The 13,519-nt window shown below is 46.7% G+C and overlaps 1 protein-coding gene across 8 annotated transcripts in view; it reads right to left on the bottom strand.

The window, feature by feature from the left end:
* MTMR1 (myotubularin related protein 1) overlaps positions 1-13,519 on the bottom strand; it is a 63,217-nt gene that overhangs the window by 8,952 nt on the left and 40,746 nt on the right. For all 8 annotated transcript variants that reach the window (XM_058713676.1, XM_058713672.1, XM_058713673.1 and 5 more), the window contains 4 exons: positions 13,026-13,211; positions 12,389-12,595; positions 6,938-7,030; positions 1,269-1,382 (listed from right to left, as the gene is read on the bottom strand). In XM_058713676.1, the coding sequence (XP_058569659.1) occupies positions 1,269-1,382; positions 6,938-7,030; positions 12,389-12,595; positions 13,026-13,211 (600 nt within the window). The remainder of the gene's footprint in view (positions 1-1,268; positions 1,383-6,937; positions 7,031-12,388; positions 12,596-13,025; positions 13,212-13,519) is intronic.

The raw sequence follows: 13,519 nt of genomic DNA, 5'->3' as shown, positions 1-13,519 counted from the left end.
CTTTATTGAGATAGAAGTCAAATACCATGAAGCTCGCTCTAAACTTTTTCTTTTTTTTAAGAGGTTAACAGGTCTCTATCACCCTGGGCCCACAGGAATGTGGATCTTACCGGGATCACGACAGAAGCCACAGGGAGGTTTCAAGCAGGGGAGAGGCTCAGGATGGGACTAGAGTCAGGGAATGCGGCCCTAGTTGCTGGAGGTCAGGAATGACTGAAGCACATTTACCAGCAGCTGCCTTAGTCTGGCCGCGAGACCGTGGGGGCTTGCACTAGGCTGTGGGGCAGTGACAAGGGGGGACCAGTTGTGGCAGCTGGGGGCAGGGTGAGGGAGGAGGCAAAGGTGGCTCCTGTGCATCTCGAGGAGCAGGGGTGCCCTCATGCAGAAGGGCAGAGGGAAGAGGAGAATGGCATTTAGATCCTGAGAGGAGACAGACAGCGACCTAGACAGAGGACAGAGTTTGGGGAAGAAGACGACCAGGGACTGGGCCCAGGCAGGCTCCCAGCTGAGAGAAGGGCTAAAGGGAGGAGACTGAGTGGGGTGCAGGCAAGGAATGAGGGGTGACAGCTGTGGGGAAGCTGCAGAGGGAGGTGGGTGCTAGCAACCCACTATTTTCCCTGAAATTCGACAATGTTCTAATGTACTTAGCCCACAGGCGTTGGCCCTTTTCTGTTAACCAGAGGACACTCTAAGGTGCCTTTGCCCAATGCTTCCTCACTTTTGATCATTTCTTTCTTTTATCCCAAAGAGGAAAGAGGGGAAATAGAACTCAGAAGCTGGGCAGCTGCTTCATTATGAACCTGATGGAAAAGAGTCTGGCTTGCTCCTCAAGGGAAGTTCTGGGCTCATCTACAGACTTCACCTTCCTAGGCCTCCAAGTACCTTTGTGCCCAACGGCCTGGAGAACGAAGGGCAGAATCACATCATTTTGGAGTCATTGCAGTAGAAAATAGAAAGTACATGAGCTTGGGATTCAGGGGGTCCAGGGTTTAGAACTAAGCCTACAAGAACTGAGAGACGTCAGAGAGCTATGGGCTTGCTAGGCCCCAGCCCCCAGCACCCACACAGTAAGGGGCTCGTGTCAGGCCACCTGGAAATTAGACACATGCACTGGGGCTGCTGAGGCCTGGAAGGGCATCTAATGTAATCTCTCCATTTACGCACGGCAGCAGGGCTAGACCCAAGTCCCCTTTCCACCCAGTCCCCCTTTTACAGTGGTGCCTCATGGGAAAGGTGCCCGAGTAATTGGGAAAGCAATAGACACTTACCTCTTTGAGTCGCTGCTGTTCACAGTTGCACAAAAAAGTCCCAAAGAGACAGCTGTAGAGGTGATCCAAAATCGTGATCAAGAACAGTTCATTGAACTCGAATGCTGAAGGAAACTTAAATGGAGAAAGAAGGTTTAAAGTTCAATTTCTAAAACATAGTGGTACTAGTTGTCTGTGAAAGACCGCTAAAGTACAACTCGGAATACAGTCCAAGATTAAAAGGAAGACTGAACCCACGTAGAATTTAACTTCCTATAGTTTCAAGTCCAAGCTTATAGATCTGGCTGAGAACCTGAAGTAACGAAAACTGTAGTTTTCAATGCCTGAATAAGCATCGTGCAGCTTCCACTTCTTGTCATGCTGGTAGAACACAGCCCACAGTCCCCCTTCTGCCAGAAAGCACTAGAAAACTGGATAGAATACATGAAGCAGCTGTTTTCAGACACTGGCAACAGGCAGCAGGAGGCCATGACCCCACCCCCAGCACCAAAGGGAAAAAGACGAGTCAAGTCCAACTCCTGTCCCAGCTTTCTACCTGGGGTACATTTGGAGTCACAGAGAGGGGAGGTGGGTTCCCGGGCACAGCATATACCAAAACTGATTCACGAAGAAACAAAATCTATTCTCTACTACTCATCGTTAATAACCTTCCCACAGAGACAACTCCAGGAACATACATCCCCGTGATCCTTCCTAACGTATAAATAAACTGACCCCCGGCAACATATACAAAGGGTAGCACAACATGACCTCGCAGGGTTTGTCTCAGGAATGCAAGGCTGGCTTAACATTTGAAGATCAAGGTTAAAAAAAATAATAATTACTGTAATTCATCATATTAACAGAATAAGAAAATGACATAATCATCTCAATTATCGTTTTAGGTCATTCTTAATGCGGTTTTGCCAAATTCCAACAAAGACTTTACCATTTTTGGGACATCTTAGCCAGTAGGTGTCATTTAGTAGCCGTGAGGAGACGGTCTGGAAATGACAATAATGATTAATGATAATGATGATGATCCTAGCGGCAGGCAAGTACTGGCTACCTCCCATGTGCCAGTAAACAGTGAAATATTCATTACATGCTGAATGATGCAGAGCCAATTAGAACTAAACCAAACAGAACTACCCAGCATGTTTTTATTTAACTCAGTTTACAGTATCAAACCATTCCCCAATCAGAGTGACATTTGCACACGATCATGAAATCATGTCATCTCTAAAGAGACGACCAGGGTCGCTGATAGCCTTATTACTTTACAAGGATAGGGACAAGCTTCCCAATTAGAAATAATGGCCAATCCAGGACTATCCACGCTCTACCTGAAATTGTTCCCTTCCTCACCAGGCTGTTTATTACATTAGCCAACTTGCGGAATTCTGCTCAGCTATCTTGGATTCAGATGTGCCTCTCTCTCCATCCTAAGGATTGTTCCCATAGAAACATACAACTGTCTTCTGAGGAGCCCCATCAGAATACTGCTTCTTCAGAAACCTCTGGAAACTAGCTATGGTGGTTGTTCTTACCAGCACTCTTGTTCTTAGATGAACTAAATCAACTAAATCTGGCCAAAATGCTAAAGAAAGCTACTGATTAATCTGAGCCTTTAACTTGCAACTCTGACAATGGCCTCACATTCCGAATGGCTATCTTTTAATAATTTTTTTAAAATGTTTTACTTACTGTTGAGAGAGAGTATGAGTGGGAGAGGGGCAGAGAGAGAGAGAGGGGGACAGAGGATCCAAAGCAGGCTCTGTGCTGACGGCAGCAAGCCTGATGTAAGGCTTGAACTCATGAACCAGAAGATCATGACCTGAGCCAAAGTTGCATGCTCAGTCGAGCTACCCTGGCACCCAGCAAATGGCTTTTTTTTTTTTTTAATCTTTATTTTTGTGAGAGAGACAGCATGTGAGCAGGGGAGGAGCAGAGAGAGAGGGACACACAGGATCTGAAACAGGCTCCAGGCTCTGAGCTGTCAGCACAGAGCTCGACGCAGGGCTCGAACCCACGAACCGTGAGATCATGACCTGAGCTGAAGTCAGATGCTCAACCAACTGAGCCACCCAGGCGCCCCATCAAATAGTTATCTTTTAAAAGGCCAAGTACACCCTGCCCACTTTTCCCAGCATTTTTCTATGTGGTTTAGTTACGCTCTATGCATAAATTATTGGCACCACAAAATTTATCAATTTGAAGCAAATATATAACATTTATGTACACTGAAGCTTTATTAAATCAAGGATAGTACTGGAAGATCTAGATTTTCAAACATTTAAATTATATGTTTATTAGCAGGACAGCAAAGCTTCTATGGGCACTTTTTTTTTTTTTTTTTTTTTTTTTTTTTTTTTTAAGTCAAATGAGTCTTTATTCCTAACCCTGAGCACTCGTTCTGAATCTGGGAGCTTGGTTGGATGTATTCTAGTACCACTGACTACAAGCCTTATTGTGGCCAAGTGGGTACCAGGTAGGGGAGGTCAGGGTGGGTGGGACTCTGCCTAAGGCCATCAGCCCCCGCAAAACCAGAACGCAAGAGCTCTGCTCATGTTCCGTCAGGACTGCTATTCACCTTCAAATGGCATTGTGGCCTTACGCTCAGCTCCAAAAATATTTCATTTAGAGGAAGTAGCAACAGCTAGAGTAATAAAAATAAAAGATTAAATGTCATAACTCCGATTTTATTTTGGCCTGTTCTTGCAGAAACTATACCATATACCTAAAACGTATAGTCTCAAAAACTCCATAGAAATCCATAATGAAATTCTACACCTCTTGAGAAGGGTAGAGAGTCCATTAAACTATGGCTATTGTAGAAGGTTGGAGACTCTTTTCTGAAGAGTCCCCTCAATTACTCTGCCCTTAGATCCTTTTCTATCAATTTGTGTACACAGGCTAGTTCATTTTATCCTGAGATTTCTAACAATTTCATGAGGATTTAAGCTTCCTTGATTTAGCAGTAGGCAACCTCCAAATAAATTAATCTTATTACATTAATGCATCTTTTCTAACAAGCTACATGTCTCATCCTCTTGTGACTTAACTGATAGACTAAGCAGTGATATTTCTTCTTCTATTGCATTAACAACATTGTTTTAAGAGACATTAATTATACGCATTTCAGGGACAGAATCTTAGAGCTGAGAGGCATCTGAAATCTAATCTACACCCCTTGTGTTCTTAAAATCCAATAAACAGCACAAAAAATACATAGATTGGACATGAAAATAGACACTAAGCAGTATTGAGAACAGAAGTCATTTGAGGATATCACAGACACACACGCACGCACGCACGCACGCACCCCTAGGCATTTGGGAGGGAGAAGCTACTTAACATCAGAATTATTTTTTGTGTTCAACCTTTTAATGCGATTTTTCTAAAAGGCATTTTATACTTTTTTGTTTTGACCTGAATGTAACCATCATTTAATTTTGTTACCAGCTCAATCAATTAATACAAACAGCAAGAAGTTCATGGTGCTACATTACAATAAGACCTCTGGCCAGCCTCCCGGCTTTCTGAGTATGTGTTCACTGTCAACTGTCACTCATCCTGTTGATGTCGGTGCCTACCTCTCTCTGAGACCCGCCCCCCCTCACCAGGTCTTCCCTCCAACTGGCTGCTCTGAACCAGTTGTGACCTCGCACTCAGCTAACTGAAGATCCCCATCAGCTTGGGGAAGTGGGCCTAAAAGTAAGAGGAAGTTCTAAGTGCAGGCCTGAGGCTCACATTCTGTGAGATCTCCTCTCGCTGATTAGAACCTACCCACCACCCCCTTCCTTTTTTATTAAGTTTCTTTTATTTTTGAAAGAGAGCACACACATGCACTCACACGCAAATGGGGAGAGGGGGGAGAGAGAGAATCCCAAGCAGGCTCTCCACTGACTGATGTGGGGCTCAAACTCACAAACCATGAGATCATGACCTGAGCTGAAGTCAGACACTTAAGCGATTGAGCCACCCAGGCACCTCTTTTCCTTCTTGTTTCTGAAAGTATGCCACTCTCTCTAGATCCTTGCTACTGGGGGAGATCTGTGGGAAATGCAGACTCTCAGGCTTCGGAGCCCAGACTCACAAATCAGAATCTGCATTTTAAGAAAACCACCACGTCCAGTGCCATGTGAGTTTTCATCTCTAAGTCCCCAAGGGAAGCTGAGGCTACTAGCTACAGGACTGCACTAGGACGGAGCTCCCTGCCTGGATGCTGGCCTTCTACCTCACTGGTACCACAGAACCACCTGGGGAACTTTGTAGAACCACACACACCTGGGCTTCCCCCTAGGACCACGGGAGGAAGGGTCTGCAGGGGCGGGGCCGAAGCATGTGCATCTTGACAAGTTTCCAGGTGCTGACAGTAAGCCCTCAGGTGGAGAGCGAGGTTGGGGTGCCCTAGATGGCCCTCGAGGAATCGCTGCCACGAGGGGTCCAGGCTGAGGCGGAGCGGGGCAGCATCAGCAGCGTGGTGGTTCTCTCCCGCCCCCAACACCCCCCCACATCAGTACAGAGGATCACGGTGAGAGATTTCACAGACAGTGGTACATTGGGCACTCTCCGGGCTCAGGGAGGCAGAGGTCCTTTAAAAAGACCCTAAGGTGTTGGTGCTGATGTGGTCAGGAGTCTCAGTCACGAGCACCGTGGCTGCTGGTGGAGTCACTAGAGGTCGCCAGCAGTCTTTCCGGCTGGCTCCCTTCACGTGACTAAAGCAGCTAAGGCCAGACCTCTGGGCCAACAGGAAGGAGAGGGCCCAGGCCATGGTTCTCCACCCTCGGACTCCTTCCCCACATAGGCACTAGGAGGACTCCTGACCTCTTATTCTCTCCGTGTTGGTCCCTTTGCGTCTGCAACTCTTGGTCTCTTCCTCTGTGTCTGTATCTGTCTCTTTCTGTGTCTGCGTGTCTCTCTGCATGTATATCTGTGTGTCTCTGGCTTGCTCTCTCCTCACCCCTCTCTATAGGTCACTCTATCTCAGTTCCTCTCTCTGGCTTGATCTCCTGTCATGAGGGTAAGACCCCAAACTTGGGCTCGGATGTTGGAGACTAGGGAATAAATAGCACATGCCTCATGGCAGTCCATGCTTTAAGCTGAAGCCATTAGGACCCACCCAGCTCAGGGAAGGAGGATACCTGCGTGGCCAGCTTGCTTCCCAGGGTTCCGTGCACTGGGGTTTGGAAACTAGGCACCCAGTAACTAAGCACCAGCAACTCCCTATCTGTCATCACTTCCTGGACACTCCTTTACTTCACCGACTCTGCACTGGGGATGCTGTGGCCTGGAGTAGGTGTGGAGATTCCTGAGTTCCGGGTCTAACACTCCCCTCGCAGGCAGTTCAGTCACATCCCCATTTCTAACACCTGGCTGAATCTTCCTGTACCCAGCCAGCAAGGAACTCTCACCCTGACAGGGGACAAGAGCAGCAGGAGGACTGGAGCACAGCTGGCGGACAGGATGACCGACAAAAGCCATTTGCACAAGGAATGGAACTTTTGTGGTGAAGTTGATCATTTCTAATTTTCTGCTTATACTTCTAAGTGAATTAGAATCAAACCGAGCTAAATAACGGAAGGGGTCCTGTTTTCACATACATACACATGTCTTCATTTTGAATGAACATGAACGTTTATATAATCTTAAACTGTAAGGTCAAAAATATACTTGAAATCACTCACCTGTCTTGTCATTTGCCAAACACAATCAATAAACTGAAGAAAAATAGGGGACCGGTCAGCATCTGCGTGGTTGTCATTGCCATGGCCCACTCTCTGAAAAGAAATAGAGGTTAAGCATGTTAATGCAGGCCACACTCCTCCATAAAGTCACTTAAAATTGCCTAGTGGCAAGCATCAGGTGTCATTTGTACATCCCAAGGCCTAACAGAATTCTTGGCACATAATAAGTACTCAACAACGTTCACTGAATTGAACTGACTTCCATTACTCTTAGGAAACAAAATTTCAGTGTACTGTATTTTCCCATGTTGACGGTTTTATAATTTCACTTTACTGTAGTTGAGATCAAGAAGTTACAAGCAAATAGCCAGTAAACTTTTCAGTCCAAATGATGGGGTCAAGCCCAGCCACCACCACAAGGGCACAGTGTCACTGTGAGACTACCAATTAGCAGCTCATGAAGCACATTACGACTCCATTCTCTCCACAAGCATAAAAGCAGGTTTTCCCATTTTTCAGAAATGTCACGAAGTGTGAGAATCAAAATAATAATCTACAAGCTTTAACCAATTCTACAGGACTCAGAAAACCCCCAAATCTCACACTTGAAATGGTGGTGGGGAGTCCTTGCTCAAGGAAGTCCAGTATTGTATTCCGTTTGCAATTTTGAGATATACTTGACATGCAATGTTATATTTCACACCTTGTGGTATTTTTGAACATATTAATAGATTCATAGTAAAAGGTAAAAGGATTTCAAACATAAGTAGGACAAAAACATTGAAAATCTCAGGTTAAAAAACAGCTCCAGAATGAGCATTCTAAGAGAACGCTCAAATAATCTGATAACTAAGCAAAAGGACAAGAAAGGAAAACAAAACAAAACAAAACAAAACATCATGAAGATACAATGCAACCAGCATAGAGAAAGTGCAAGAAACACTGGGTCTCTGAAACTGCCAGCAGGAAAGACATAAAAACAAGGAAATCCACGCCTCGCAGTAACAGCATATGGTCTTTCTTTTCTACTGGTTTGTAATTGTGGTGAAACACACATGACATCAAATTGACCATCTCAACCACGTTTAGCATACAGCTCAGTGTTGTATGAAGGACATTCACATTGCTGTGCAACCATCGCTGCCATCAATCTCCAGAACTCTTCCGTCTTCCCAATCTGAAACTCTTCCCCATCAACACTAACTCCTCCTCCCTGGCACCAACCATTCTACTTTCTGTCCCTATGAATGTGACTTGGTGACCTCTCAGGAGTGGAATCATACAGTAGATGTCCTTTTGTGACTGGCTTCTTTCACTCAGCAGAAGGTCCTCAAGGTTCATCTGCACTGTAGAAGGCGTCAAATTCTTTCCTTTTTAAAGCTGAATACTACTTCCGTTGTATGGACAGACCACATTCTGTTTATGCGGTCATCTGTCGGCGGACACTTGGGTTGTTGCTTCTACACGTGCACTATCGTGAGTCATGCTGCTATAAACATGGGTGTGTAAATATCTGAGTCTCTGTTTTCACTTCTTTTGGGTCTATACCCCAAAGCAGAATTTGCTGGATCATATGGTAATTTTAATTTTTTTGAGGAACTGCCATACTGTTTTCCATAGCAGCTGCATCAACTGCCTTATTTCTGCACTTCTCCTTTACAGAAATAACTTGTAGAGCCTGCTCTTCAGTATTTAAGGCACCTTGGGAACAGTTTGGCGTGACCACTCACAATTTAAGATTCATCCTTCTACTAGGCATTTATTGAATTCCTATGGTGGATGCAAGGCATCTTGCCCGGCCCTTGGAATTTCAGCAAGTTTCACGGTGTCCAGTAGAGGCCAGGCTCTTGGCTACACACCTGATGCACCAAGACAAATGAGATGCAGTACTTGTGCTAAATGAGTAATTCCCTCGTGGTCTAGTTGAGAGAAAGACCTGTAAATAACAAGGGCAATAAAATGTTCTAAGGGTTTCCAAGTCTGTGATGGGTATCCGGGGGCCACAAAGGAACAAGTGGCCAACGTAGGATGGGGTAGAGAGGGGACAAGGAAGGAAAGTCACAGTCACGGAGGAGGTGTCATTTGAGATAAACCATGAAGGATGGAAGGAGGTGCCTGCTTTCCGGCTGGCCAGAGGTACATTATAGTAGAAGCAGTGGGAACATGGAGGGGGGGATGCCAAGGGCACCGTAAGTAGCTGGACATGAGGAAAGGTGGCAGGGGGTGGGTTGGGGGGCGAAACAAGGCTGGAAAGGTGGACTAGACCAGATCACCAAGGGCCTCAAATGTTGAGCTGAGGAGTTTGCCCACAACCCCACAGGGCACGGGAGGGCTCGGAGAGATTCACAGTGGGCAGCAGCAGATGGGCTTCTTGGAACACTCCATCTGGCTGTAGCAAGGACAAGGATTGGAAGGGGACACAGGTGATAGAGAAACTAGTTAGGCTGCCATCATAGCCCCAAGGGAGATGGGCAAGCTAGAAGGAAGGGGGCATCAGTGGCACTGAGGACATGGCAGATTGGAAATACACATATTTAAAGATGAGGGACCAGTCGGGATCACTGAGGTATTAGGCATGCAGAGAAAAGAGAAATGATCTGAGAACTGAGCCCCAGGCCTGCCCCTCAACACCACGAGGCTGGGGAGAGAAGGAGGACCAGAAGACTAGAGGAAATTCAAAAGGCTAGAGAGACCTAGAAGCCAAGGGAAGAAAAACAGTTTCCAGAAGAAGGGAAGAACCAACAGCCTCCAGTGCGCAGGCCAAATAAGAGAAGGACTTGGCAAAGTGGCAGTCATCGGTGGTGGTGACAAGCAGCTTCGGGCTGGAGTGGGTGTTGTCAGGAGAAAGCCTGGTGAAGTGAGTTCAACATAGCCTGAAAGGAAACAGCAGCAGTAGGTACAGACTACAGCTCTGAGGGGCTTTGTTGCAGAGGGGGCAGGTATCTGCTGTGACAGATGGAGGGGGAAGTCGGGTCAAGAGAGGGATAAATAGTGGCAGGTTTCTAGACCAGTAGGACCCCTCTAGGCAAGAGGGGAAATGGAGGCAGGTCGGTGGCAGGTTAGAGAGTGGTCCGGGAAAAGGTCCAGGAGGTAGAAGATGGAACAGGGGGGCAAGGACAGAAGTTGGCCTCAGACAGGAGCTTAGAACTCAAGGGAAGGGAGAGTAGAGGGAGGCAGCAAGAAGGTGGCTGCAGGATGGAAACTGCTGTGTGGATGCCGGTTTAATCCTTAATGGTTGGGTGACCTCGGTCAGATAACTTCTACTCCTGAAATGTCAGTTCCCTCCAACTGCCAGTTATAGCAGCTGCCGCTCAGGGTCATTATAGGATTGAAGCAGATGATACGTGCCACGGTGCTGGATACACAGTGCCGCTCAGTAAAGTGAAGCCATTAACAATCCTAGGATCTCACTACCATGGCGAACCCCAGCGTCAGCAAGTAGGGATGGGAGAACGTGTGCATGTGCCCCGACGCGTGCTGTGCAGGGCCGCTACTGGAGTCTCAGTAGGTGGCCTTTAGCACTGCCCACCTAGTCAAGGGCCCCTGCCGGCCTCCTGTCTTCCAGGACACACAGTGTGGAGAGGAAAGGTGGAACAGAATGCCCTGGGAGCCTTCAGAGATGGTCAGATGCAAACATTGGGGAAAACTCCACACTCTCTCCTCTCCCAGGGAGAAGGAACAAAGGAGTTCGCGATGATGTTTAAAATAAGCACAGGATCTAAGAGGTACCCAGCACGGGCCAGGCCCTGTCTGAGCACCTGATGTACACAAACTCCCCTCCTCTGTACAACACTCCACTTTGAGAAGGGAACCAAGGCGCAGACAGGGAAGGCATGTAGCTGAGGACCGGACAACAGCCCCCAAAGGGCATGTGGTTCAAAGCCTGTGGAACTTCCTTTCCCTCTCCTCATGGACAGTGCACTTGGTACCCCGTGGTGGGAGCCACTGAAGCTCTCCACTGCCCGTCCTGCTTTCTAGAAGTGGATCTGAATGTGGCTTCAGGGAGTTTTCCAATGCACAGTTAAGATGAATCCCCAATGGCTTAATGACCGAGAAGGACGAGGAACAGCCATTAGGACTAAAGCACAAAAATATGTACCAGATGATGGGGGCACCCAGTTGGCTCAGTCAGTTAAGCATCCAACTTCAGCTCAGGTCAGGATCTCACAGTTCATGGGATCGAGCCCCACGTCGGGGTCCATGGTGACAGTTCAGAGCCAGTTTCAGATCCTCTGTCCCCCTTTGTCTCTGCTCCTCTCCCACTTGAGCTCTCACTCTTAAAATAAACAAATTTAAAAACAAAAGAACACCTACCAGATGACCCAGTAATTCCACTAAAAGGGAAATACCCAAGTGTGAAAGCAGGCTGTTATGGGCTGAATTTTGTACTGCCCCAGTTCCTGTCTTGAAGCCCTAACCCCCAGGGCCTCAGAATGTGACTATATGTGGAGATAGGGTCCGTAAAGAGGTGATTAAAGGGAGGGTGGCAGGGTGGGAGGGTAGGCCCTAATCCAATCTGACTGGTGTCCTTTTAAGGAGAGGAAATTTAGACACAGAGACACCAGAGAGGTGCACACAGAGGAAAGGCCACATGGAGACAGAGTGAGAAGACGGCCGCTTACAAGCCAAGAAGAGGGGGCTCAGGAGAAACCAACCCTACCAGAACCTTGACCTTGGACTTCTGGCCTCCAGAACTGTGAGACAATACATTTCTATTGTCTAAGCTACTCAGTTTGTGGTACTGTGTATGGCAAAAACTTGTAGGTCAATGTTCATAGCAGCATTATTCACAATAGCGTACTGCTGGAAATAATTCAAGCATCCACCAACATAAATGAATAAACAAAATGTGGTCTATCTATACAAGGGAATGCTATTCAGCTATGAAAAGGAATGAAATTTTTACATAGGCTAGAATATGGATAAGCCTTAAAACCAGTGTGTTTAATGAAATAAGCCAGTCACAGAAAAACAAATATTATAGGATTCCACTTATATGAGGTACGTAGAACAGGCAAATTCAGAAAGATAGAAAGCAGGTTAGTGATTGTCAGGGGCTGGGGGAGAAGGGAGATGAGAAGTGACTACTTAATGGGGTGGAGAAATGTTCTGGAACTAGACAGAAGTAGGGGTTGCACAACGTTGTGAATGTACTAAATGCCACTGAGCTGTATGCCTGAAGATAGCTAATTCTGTTATATGAATTTTGCCTCATTTATGTAAAAAAAAACATACCTACACTAAAAAAAATTCTAAAAAACAGAGTGCCCTACCAAAAAACATACAATGCTGAGGGGCCCATCGTCTTCCATTATGGTGACTCGGGTCAGACACAGAGAACCCACAAGTGTGTACATGTGTGTGTGTGTGTGTGTGTAGATGTGTGGTGTGTGTGATACGCACATGCATGGGAAAGAACAGTCAAGCACACACCTCACTGTCTCAACTTACCAGGGCAAACCTATGTCCGAAGCTTATCCACTCCTTTTCTATGAGAGCCTCAAAGCCTTTAATGGTGCGGTAATAACTGTCCAACATCAGCATAGCCAGAGAGGTCAGCTGGGCTGTTCGGTCCCAACCATCGCTGCAATGCACCACCACCGAAGTTTTCCCAGATTCTATCTTATCAGCAATTCTTACTGCCCCAGCAAGAAGCATCTTCAGAAAAGAAGGCACATTAGAGCAGGCTACATTTAATTTCTAGGACAGCATTTAATTTCCAGGACTGTGAAGAATGCTGGAAGTTCAGGTCAATAAACCAAACAATGCAATCAACTGAGGATCATTCGGAAACAGTAACATTGGGGGTGGGGAATACCTTACATGAAGAAAAATGACAGCAGTAAATACAGTCCTTTTTTAAAGGGCCACAAAGGTCTTTAAAAACCTGATCTGAGGCAAGCGTTATCCCTTTTTATGTCACAGAAGCCCTCCAACAAAGACCACCGTCTGGATACTGCCCATGGAAACTGTGACAGCAAAGATGTGCTTATTTCCAGTGTTGAGAAACCACATGGATGACCAGATTTATGGCAGGTAAAGAGAGAAATCTTAACCAGAAAGCGTGTAAAGGACCAGCCCACTTTACCCTTATATACTCCAGCCAGTGCGTCCCATCCACGTTGGAGAGCCACCGTGCCTCATCGATTGAGGGGTACACGATCTCTTTCAGTTTACGCAGGGACTCTCTCATCACGTGAATGTTGTGGATCTCCAAGAACACAAGCTCCGCGTTGGGGTAAGCACCTTCACTTTCGTATCCTCCACCCTTGGCCTGTGAAAAACAAAAGATACATCACTTCATCTGAGTTCCCAGTTCTAGTCTTTCTAGTGCTATCACACAGAGAGCACTAAAGAAGCGACAAGCTCATCTCTTTGTAATCAGCCTCCTGATCCTCGTGGGACTCTCCCCTGGCTGCTGGAACACAGTACCCCAAACTACGGGGCTTAACACAACAGAAATGTCCTCTCACGGTTTGGAGCCCAAATCAAGGTTCTGGCAGGGCCGTGCTCCCTCAGAACCCTCTTGGGGCAGAGTCTGCATCTTCCAGGTTCTGGTCGCCCCAGGTGTTCCTGGTTTAT

This window comes from Neofelis nebulosa, chromosome X, assembly GCF_028018385.1.
Source record: "Neofelis nebulosa isolate mNeoNeb1 chromosome X, mNeoNeb1.pri, whole genome shotgun sequence".
Classification (NCBI taxonomy): Eukaryota; Metazoa; Chordata; class Mammalia; order Carnivora; family Felidae; genus Neofelis; species Neofelis nebulosa.
The sequence above is the reverse complement of the archived record's forward strand: the minus strand, read 5'-3'. Positions and strand labels throughout refer to the sequence as shown.